The sequence below is a fragment of the Larus michahellis genome, unplaced genomic scaffold (genome assembly GCF_964199755.1).
Source record: "Larus michahellis unplaced genomic scaffold, bLarMic1.1 SCAFFOLD_463, whole genome shotgun sequence".
In the NCBI taxonomy this organism is placed as follows: domain Eukaryota; kingdom Metazoa; phylum Chordata; class Aves; order Charadriiformes; family Laridae; genus Larus; species Larus michahellis.
The window spans coordinates 26,204-36,601 of NW_027436041.1; the positions used below are offsets into that span (position 1 = coordinate 26,204).

The window sequence follows — 10,398 nt, forward strand, 5'->3', positions numbered from 1 at the left end:
CATCCCCCCTGCCCCACAGAATCCCCCTCGCTCTGCCCCACAGCTCCCGCTCTGCCCCACAGAATCCCCCCTGCCCCACAGCATCCCCCTGCCCCACAGCTCCCCCCGCCCCACCGATCCCCCCCGTCCCCCCCCGGGGGGTGCCCGGATGCACGCGCCGCCCCGGCCCCGCCGCCATCTTTTCCCGCCGCCGCCGCCGCCGCCAGCGCCCGAGATGTGAGTGAGAGACACCCCCCCCCCCCCGCCCCACAACCCAGCCCCATAGCCCGGCCCCACAGCGCCCCACAGCGACCCACAACCTCCCCCCCCCCTCCCCGCAACCCCCGGCCCCACATCCCCCCCCCCCCCCTTCAAACCCCGGCTCCCCCCCGCATCCCCCCCGGGCCCTGCCCCCACCTTGGGAACCCCCCGCCCCACAGCGCCCCACAAGTTGGGGGGGGCTCGGGGGGGGGCTCGGCCCCACATCCCTCCCCCTCCCCCCCCCGTGGGTTATTTTTAGCCGCCGACGCAGGAAAAGGGCGGGGGGAGGGGCGGGAAAAGGGCCCCTCCCCCATCGGGCGGGGGGGGGGGGGGGGGGAGGGGCCGCTGTGGGTCCCCGGACGCCCTCGCTATGGGGCACGGGAGACCTAGAGCCCCTCGCTATGGGGCACAAGGGGGCTGGGGCCCTCGCTATGGGGCAGAAGAGGGCAGGGTCCCTTTCTATGGGGCACAGGAGGGCTGCAGTCCTGCTATGGGGCACTGGGTCCCTCGCTATGGGGCACAGGAGGGCTGGGGCCCTCGCTGTGGGGCACTGGGTCCCCTCGCTATGGGGCAGAAGAGGGCAGGGGCCCTTTCTATGGGGCACAAGAGGGCTGAGGCCCTCGCTATGGGGCACTGGGTCCCCTTGCTATGGGGCACAAGGGAGCTGGGGCCCTTTCTATGGGTCACAGGAGGGTTGGGGCCCTTGCTATGGGGCACTGGGTTCCTCCCTATGGGGCACAAGAGGGCTGGGTCCCTCGCTATGGGGCACAGGAGGGCTGGGGCCTTTTCTATGGGGCACTGGGTCCCTTGCTATGGGGCACAAGAGGGCTGGGGCCCTTTCTATGGGGCACAGGAGGGCTGAGGCCCTCGCTATGGGGCACTGGGACCCTCCCTATGGGGCACAGGAGGGCTGGGGCCCTCGCTATGGGGCACAGGAGGGCTGGGGCCTTTTCTATGGGGCACTGGGACCCTCCCTATGGGGCACAAGAGGGCTGGGTCCCTCGCTATGGGGCACAGGAGGGCTGGGGCCTTTTCTATGGGGCACTGGGTCCCCTCACTATGGGGCACAAGAGGGCTGGGGCCCTTTCTATGGGGCACAGGAGGGCTGAGGCCCTCGCTATGGGGCACTGGGACCCTTGCTATGGGGCACAAGAGGGCTGGGACCTTTTCTATGGGGCACAGGAGGGCTGGGTCCCTCTATGGGGCGCTGGGTCCCCTCGCTATGGGGCCCAAGGGGGTTGGGGCCTCTTCTATGGGGCATAGGAGGGCTGGGGCCCTTGCTATGGGGCACTGGGTCTCTCGCTATGGGGCACAAGAGGGCTGGGTCCCTCGCTATGGGGCACAGGAGGGCTGGGGCCCTTGCTATGGGGCACTGGGTCCCTCGCTATGGGGCACAGGAGGGCTGGAGCCCTCGCTATGGGGCACTGGGTCCCTCGCTATGGGGCACAGGAGGGCTGGGGCCCTCGCTATGGGGCCCAAGGGGGCTGGGACCCTTTCTATGGGGCACAGGAGGGCTGGGGCCCTCGCTATGGGGCACAAGAGGGCTGGGTCCCTCACTATGGGGCACAGGAGGGTTGGGCCCCTCGCTATGGGGCACTGGGTCCCTCGCTATGGGGCACAGGAGAGCTAGGGCCCTCCCTATGGGGCACAGGAGGGCTGGGGCCCTCGCTATGGGGCACTGGGTCCCTCGCTATGGGGCACAGGAGGGCTGGGGCCCTCGCTATGGGGCACTGGGTCCCTCGCTATGGGGCACAGGAGGGCTGGGGCCCTCGCTATGGGGCACTGGGTCCCTTGCTATGGGGCACAGGAGGGCTGGGGCCCTCGCTATGGGGCACTGGGTCCCTCGCTATGGGGCACAGGAGGGCTGGGGCCCTCGCTATGGGGCACTGGGTCCCTCGCTATGGGGCACAGGAGGGCTGGGGCCCTCGCTATGGGGCACTGGGTCCCTCCCTATGGGGCACAAGAGGGCTGGGTCCCTCGCTATGGGGCACAGGAGGGCTGGGGCCCTTTCTATGGGGCACAGGAGGGTTGGGCCCCTCGCTATGGGGCACTGGGACCCTCGCTATGGGGCACAGGAGGGCTGGGTCCCTCGCTATGGGGCACAGGAGGGCTGGGGCCCTCGCTATGGGGCACTGGGTCCCTCGCTATGGGGCACAGGAGGGCTGGGGCCCTCGCTATGGGGCCCAAGGGGGCTTGGGCCCTTTCTATGGGGCACAGGAGGGCTGGGCCCCTCTCTATGGGGCACTGGGCCCCTCTCTATGGGGCAGCGGCCGCCTGGGGCCCTGGCTAGGGGTGACCGTGACCTTTTTGACCTTTGACCTTTGACCTCCCCCCCCTCCCCCCAGGTCGGCCCCCTCGGCCCCCAGCGCCCCTCCCCCCGCGGGCGAAGGGGGGGGCCCCCCCGCCCCTCCCCCCAACCTCACCAGCAACCGGCGGCTGCAGCAGACCCAGGCCCAGGTCGATGAGGTCAGCAGGGGGCGGGGCCGGGGGGGTGGGCGTGGCCTCGGGGGCGTGGCCTCGGGGGCGTGGCCGTGGGGGCGGGGCCACGGGGGTGGGCGTGGCCGTGGGGGGCGGGGCCAGGGGTGGGGTCGGGGGGGTGGTTATGGGTCGGGGGGTGGGTGTGGGCGTGGCCACGGGCGTGGGCGTGGCCAGGGGCGGGGTTATTGGGTGGGCGTGGTCATGGGTGGGGTCCCTGAAGGGGAGGGGCCGAAAGGGGGGAATGGGGGGGGGTTGCTAATGAAGGAGTCGTTAATGAGGGGTTAGTTTATGCTAATGAGGGGGGAGGAGCGCTAATAAGGGTGTAATGTATGCTAATGAGGGCTTAGTGTATGCTAATGAGGGCTGGTGTGTGCTAATGAGGCCTTAACGTATGTTAATGAGGGGTTAATGGCTGTTAATGGGGCTTTAATACATGCTAATGAGGCCCTAATGTATGTTAATGAGAGCTTAATGTATGCTAATAAGGGCTTGATGTATACTAATGAGGGGTTAAGGTAGGCCAATGAGGGCTTAATGTATGCTAATGACGATGTAATGTGTGTTGGCGAGGGGCTAAGGTATGCTAATGAGGGGCTAGTGTATGTTAATGATGGTTTAATGTATGCTAATGAGGAACGGGGGCTTAATGGAGGGGGTGCTAATGAGCACGGGGCCTAATGAGGGGGCCGGTAGCGAGGGGGGTTCAGTGTATGCTAATGAGGGGCGGGGGATGCTAATGAGGGGGCCGGTGGATGTTAATGAGGCTCAGGGGGTGCTAATTAAGGGGTTATTGCCTGTTAATGAGATGCAGGGGGTGCTAATTAAGGGCTTTATGGATGCTAATGAGGCATGGGGTGGTAGTTAGGGGTCAGTGCACGTTAATGAGGGGCGGGGCATGCAAATGAGGGGACGGGGCCTGCGAATGACAAGACGGGGCACGTTAACGAGGGCGGGTATATGTAAATGGGGGTCATGGCATGCAAATCAGGGGGTGTGGCATGCAAATGAAGGCGTAGCAGCACGCTAACTGGGCGTGGCATGCTAATTAGGGGCCGGGGCAGGCAAATTATGGTCGTTGCATGCAAATTAGGAGGGGTGGCACGCATGTAAGGGGGCCCGGCATGCAAATGAGGGGCCACGGTATGTAAATTAGGGGGCGTGGCATGTAAATGAGGGGTTGTCACATGCCAATGGGGGGTGGCATGCAAATGAGGGTGCACGGTATGCTAATTAGGGGCGTGGCATGCTAATTGGGGGATGTGACATGTTAATTGGGGATGTGGTTTGCAAAACTGGGGGCGTGGCATGCTAATTGGGGGCGTGGCATGCTAATTGGGGGCGTCGCATGCAAATTAGGGGTGTGGCATGGAAATTGGTGGGGTGGCATGCAAATTGGGGGGCCTGGTGTGTTAATTAGGGGGCGTGGCATGCTAATTGGGGCATTGCGTGCTAATTGGGGGCGTGGCGTGCTAATTAGGGGCGCCGTATGCAAATTTGGGGGCGTGACATGCAAATTTGGGGGGCGTGGTGTGTTAATTAGGGGGCAAGGCATGCAAATTGGGGTGGTGGCATATTAATTAGGAGGTGAGGCATGCAAATTGGGGGGGCGGGGTGTTAATTAGGGGACGAGGCATGCAAATTGGGGGGGCGGGGTGGTAATTAGGGGGTGCCTCATGCAAATTGGGGGGGCGTGGCATGTTAGTTAGGGGGCGAGGCATGCGAATCGGTGGAACCGTGTGTTAATTAGCGGGCGTGGCATGCAAATTGGGGGGGGTGGCGTGTTAATTAGGGGCTGCCTCATGCAAATTGGGGGGGTGGCGTGTTAATTAGGGGCTGTCTCATGCAAATCGGGGGGGCGTGGCATGCAAATTAGGGGGCTGGCAGGCGGGAGGAGGCGAGGGAAAGTGTTTATGTGTGTGTGGGGGGGTTGTGTGTGGGAGTTGCTATTCAAATGTATGCAAATGAGCCCCGGCTCCTTGAGGGGGGGGGTTCACCCGGGGTTCCTGGGGTTCCCCGTCCCCCTCTTTAACCCTTTGCGCCCTTGACCTTCGTCCCTTGGGGGGGGGGTGGGGGGGGTGCCCCTTTGCCCCCCCGACCTTTGACCCCGCTGACCTTTGACCCCCCGACCTTTGACCCCGCTGACCTTTGCCCCCCCGAGGTGGTGGACATCATGCGGGTGAACGTGGACAAGGTGCTGGAGCGGGACCAGAAGCTGTCGGAGCTGGACGACCGGGCGGACGCTCTGCAGGCCGGCGCCTCCCAGTTCGAGACCAGCGCCGCCAAGCTCAAGCGCAAGTACTGGTGGAAGAACCTCAAGGTCAGACCCCAAAACCGGCCCGACCCCCCCCGAAATACCCCAAAACGCCCCAAAATTAGCCCAAACCCACCCGAAAAGACGCCCAAACAGGCCAAAGCGCGCCAAAATGAGCCTAAAGCAGCCCCAAAGCGCTCTTAAGTGCGCTAAAAGTTGTCCTAAATACACCAAAATGCTCAAAAGCGGCTTGAAGTGCCCCGAACCCGCCCCAAAAGCGCCCCTAAATGTGCCAAACCCACCCCGAAATGCACCGAAACCGCCCCTGAATGCACCAAAAAAGCCGAAAACCGGCCTAAAAGCACCAAAAGCAGACCCAAAGCCACGCGAAAAGATGCCAAAACAGCCCCGAATGCACCGAAACCAGCCCCAAACTGCGTCTAAATGAACCAAAACGGCCACTAAATACACCAAAACGCCCAAAAGCGGCCTAAAGGGCCCCGAACCCACCCCAAAACCACCCCTAAATGCACCAAACCCACCCGAAAATGCGCCAAAACCATCGAAAGCCACGCTAAAGGACCCAAAAGCAGCCCAAAAGGTGCCAAAATCAGCTCAAACTGCTCCTAAATGCACTAAAACCACCCCTAAGTACACCAAAATGCCCAAAAGCAGCTTGAAGTGCCCCGAACCCGCCCCAAAAGCGCTCCTAAATGCGCCAAACCCACCCCGAAATGCACCGAAACTGCCCCTGAATGCACCAAAAAAGCCGAAAACTGGCCTAAAAGCGCCAAAAGCAGACCCAAAGCCACGCGAAAAGATGCCAGAACGGCCCCAAATGCGCCAAAACCGCCCCTAAATACACCAAAACGCCCAAAAGCGGCCTAAAGGACCCCGAACCCGCCCCAAAAGCGCCCCTAAATGCACCAAACCCACCCCGAAATGCACCGAAACCGCCCCCAAATGCGCCAAAACCGCCCCTAAATACACCAAAACGCCCAAAACCGGCCTAAAGGGCCCCGAACCCACCCCAAAACCGCCCCTAAATGCACCAAACCCACCCCGAAACGTGCCAAAACCATCGCAAAGCCACCCTAAAACACACCAAAGCAGCCCAAAACGTGCCAAAATCATCCAAACCAGCCCCAAAGTGCTCCTAAAAGCACTAAAACCACCCCTAAATACACCAAAATGCCCAAAAGCGGCCTAAAGTGCCCCGAACCCACCCCAAAACCGCCCCTAAATGCACCAAACCCACCTCAAAATGCACCAAAACCAGCCCAAACCCACCCAAAAATGTGCCGAAATGTCTCAAAATGTGCCAAAATGAGCCTAAACCAGCCCCAAACTGCTCCTAAATGCACCAAAACCGCCCCTAAATGCACCAAACCTGCCCCAAAATGCGCCAAAACCATCCCAAACCTACTCTAAAGGATACGAAAGCAGCTCAAAACGTGCCAAAATCAGCCCAAACCAGCCCCAAACTGCTCCTAAATGCACTAAAACTTGTCCTAAATACACCGAAATGCCCAAAACCGGCTTAAAGTGCCCCAAACTCACCCCAAAACTGCCCCTAAATTTACCAAAACCGCCCCAAAATGTGCCAAAACCATCCCAAACCCACCCAAAAATATCGCGAAACGTCCCAAAATGTGCCAAAATGCACCTAAACCAGCCCCAAACTGCCCCAAAATGCGCCGAAACTGCCCAAAAGCACCCCAAGATGCACCAAAACCACCCCAAAATGTGCCAAAAACATCCCAAAAGCACCCTAAAATACGCCAGAACAGCCTAAAATGCACCAAAACCAGCCCCCAACTGCTCCTAAATGCACCAAAACACCCAAAACACCTCAAACCGACCCCGAAACACCCTAAAAATCCCCAAACCACCCCAAAATACCCCAAACAGCTCCAAAATACCTGAAAAACGCGCAAAATAGCTCAAAACCACCCTAAAAAAACCCCACACCACCCCCAAAAACCTCGCAACCACCCCAAAATACCTCAGAAATGCCCCAAATACCTCAAAACGGCCCCAGAAAACCCCAAACCACCCCAAAACACCTCAAAACCACCAAAAAATATGCTGAAGAACAGCCAAAATACCTGAAAACACACCAAGAATCCCCCAAACCACCCCGAAAAAACCAAAACCACCCCAAAAAAGGTCAAAAACACCCAAAATGCCTCGAAATCACCCCGAAAGACCCCCAAGGCACCCCAAAATACCTGAAAAACACCCCCAAAAAATAAAAGCACCCTGAAATACACCAAAATACCCTGAATACGTCAGAAATACCAAAAAAAAACCCAAACACGCCGCAAAAAAGGCCGGAACGACCCCAAAATACGTCAAAAAACACGAAAATACCTCAAAATCACATAAAAAAACCCAAAAATACCTGAAGAACAGCCAAAATACTTCAAAACCACCCCAAAAAAACGCCAAACCACCCTGAAATACCTCGGAAACACCCAAAATACCTCAAAGGGGCCCAAAAGAACCAAACCCACCTCGAAAAACCCCAAAACCACCCCAAAATATCTCAAAAACATGCAAAATGTCTCAAAACCCACCCGAAAACACCCCAAAATACCTCAGAAACACCCAAAATACCTCAAAACGGCCCCAAACCCCCAAAATGGCGCCAAAAAAACCAAACCCACCCCAAAACCTAAAAAACACCCAAAATACCTCAAACCCACCCCAAAGCACCCCAAAATACCCCAAAATATCTCAGAAACACCCAAAATACCTCAAAACCACCCCAAAATACCCCCAAACCACCCCAAAATACCTCAAAATCACCCCCCGAAAACCCAGACCCCCCCTAAAATACACCAAAATACCTCAAATATCTCAGAAATACTAAAAAAAACCCAAACCCCCCCAAAAGAACCTCAAAGACGCCCAAAATACCCCAAAACCACCTCAAGAAACCCAAACCCACCCAAAATACCTCAAACACCCCAAAATACCTCAAAAACACCCCCGAAAAAACCAAAGCTCCCCTAAAATACGCCAAAACACCTCAAATACCTCAGAAATACAAAAAAAAAAGCGAAACCGCTCCAAAAAACCTCAAAAACGCCCCAAATACCCCAAAACCACCCACAAAAAACCAAAACCACCCCAAAATACCTCAAACCACCCCAAAATATTTCCAAATCACCCCAAAATGCCTGAAAAACATCCCCTGAAAAACCAAAACCCCCCTAAAATACAGCAAAATACCTAAAATACCTCAGAAATACAAAAAAAAACCCAAACCCCCCCAAAAACGCTCAAAAATGCCCAAAATACCCCAAACCCCCCCCAAAAATGAAAATCGCCCCAAAATGCCTCAAACCACCCCAAAATATCTCAAAACCACCCCTCGAAAAAACAAACCCCCCCAAAATACACCAAAATACCTCAAATACCTCAGAAATACGAAAAAAACCCCAAACCCACCCCAAAAACCCTCAAAACCACCCGAAATACCCCCAAACCACGCCGAGAAACCCAAACCCACCCAAAATACCTCAAAACCACCCAAAATACCTCAAAAACACCCCCGCAAAAATCAAAACTCCCCTAAAATACACCGAAATACCTCCAATACCTCAGAAATACTAAAAAAACCCCCAAAGCACCCCAAAAAACCTCAAAACCGCTCAAAATACCCCAAAACCGCCCCCAAAAGCCCAAACCCACCCCCAAAAAACCAAAATCACCCCAAAATGCCTCAAACCACCCCTAAATATCTCAACCCCCCCAAAATACCTCAAAAACACCCCCTGAAAAACCAAAACACCCCTAAAATACACCAAAATACCTCGAATACCTCAGAAATGCTAAAAAAAACCCCAAAACCCTCCAAAAAACCTCAAAAACACCCAAAATGCTCCAAAACCACCCCAAAAAGCCCAAACCCGCCCCAAAGTCCTTCAAAAACACCCCACAAAAAAACCCCAAACCCCCCTAAAATACGCCAAAATACCCCAAACACCTCAGAAACGCTAAAAAACCCCCAACCCCCCCCAAAAAAACCTCAAAACGCCCCAAATACCCCGAAACCCCCCCAAACCCCCCCCCCGAAAACAAATAAAAACCGCCCCAAATCCCTCCAAACCCCCAAAATACCTCGAAACACCCGAAGTGCCTCGAAAGGGCCCCCAAAAACCCCCCAAACGCCCCCAAAATGTACCTCAAAACCCAGCCCAAATATGGCGGAAACGGCCCCGGAAACCCCCAGAGGCCCCGCCCTGACCCCTGACCCCTGACCCCTGACCCCTGACCCCTGACCCCTGCCCTCTGCCCCCGCAGATGATGATCATCCTGGGGGTCATCTGCGCCATCGTCCTCATCATCATCATCGGTGAGCGCCGCTAACGAGGGGCCGCTAACGAGGGGCCGCTAACGAGGGGCGGGGCCTAACAAGGGGGCTGGTAACCCGGGGGGGGGGGCAGGGGCCTAACGAGGCCTCAAGGGGTGCTAACGAGGGCGGCGGCCCGCTAATGAGGGCTCCGTGTATGCTAATGAGGGTGCTAATTAGACTGGGGGGGGGGGGGGGCCGCTACGCATTCTCAGGGTATGCAAATGAAGGGGGCGGGGATTCGTTAACATTGAAATGAGGGGATTTAATGCCCTTTAGGCCGGGCGGGGCGGTGGGGGGGGGGTATGCAAATGAGGGGCGGCATGCAAATCGCGGGGGGCGGGGCATGCAAATGCGGGAATGGAGGGGCGGGGCATGCAAATGAGGGGGCGTGGCGGAAAGAAGCTGCATCCATAAATGGCGGGGGGTGGGGCTTCGCCGCGGGGGCGGGGCCGAGGGGAGGGGGCGTGGCCAAGGGGGCGGGGGGGGGCGCGGCCGAGGAGGAAGGGGGCGTGGTCAGGGGGAAAGGGGGCGTGGCCACACCCCTGACCCCGCCCCTTTCTCTCTCCCCCCCCCCCCCCAGTGTATTTCAGCACCTAACGCCCCCCCCCCCACCTCAAGCCCCGCCCCCGGCCCCGCCCCCTCAGGGACCCCCCCCCCCCCGACTCCCCCCCCCCCAAAAAATGGGGGCCGAGCCCCTCCCCCACCCCCCCCAAAAACCCCCCGACCCCCCCCCAAAATCCCAACCCCCCCCCCAAAAAATACCCCCCTCCCCCCAAAAATCACCCCCCCCCCCAAATTCACCCCCCCCCAAGCCCAGAGCACCCCAAAAGTGGGGGGGGGGAGCGGGGGGGTCTTGCCCCCTCCAACCCCCCCCCCGGAGGGTATTTGGGGTCTCCCTGGCCCCCCCCCCCCCCCCCCCCCCAAATTTTACCCCCCCCCCCCCAAATTTTGGGGTGTCGTCCCCCCCCCCCCCCCCTGGAAAAAAAAAACCTGAGCACAATTTTTGAGGGGGGGAAACACCCCGCCCCCCCCCCCCCCCCAAAGCACTGCCCGAAGGGGGGGGGCT

The 10,398-nt window shown here is 58.5% G+C and overlaps 1 protein-coding gene and 1 pseudogene across 1 annotated transcript; both read left to right on the forward strand.

Moving 5' to 3' along the window:
• Positions 1 to 130: 130 nt before the first annotated feature.
• Positions 131 to 10,143, forward strand: LOC141736897 (vesicle-associated membrane protein 2-like). The gene is made up of 5 exons (XM_074571547.1): positions 131 to 216; positions 2,586 to 2,706; positions 4,877 to 5,035; positions 9,281 to 9,332; positions 9,913 to 10,143. Exons 1-5 carry the CDS (start codon positions 149 to 151, stop codon positions 9,927 to 9,929), a joined length of 417 nt encoding a protein of 138 aa, XP_074427648.1. The 5' UTR covers positions 131 to 148; the 3' UTR covers positions 9,930 to 10,143.
• LOC141736895 (uncharacterized) lies at positions 5,042 to 8,281 on the forward strand (annotated as a pseudogene).
• Positions 10,144 to 10,398: the final 255 nt, after the last annotated feature.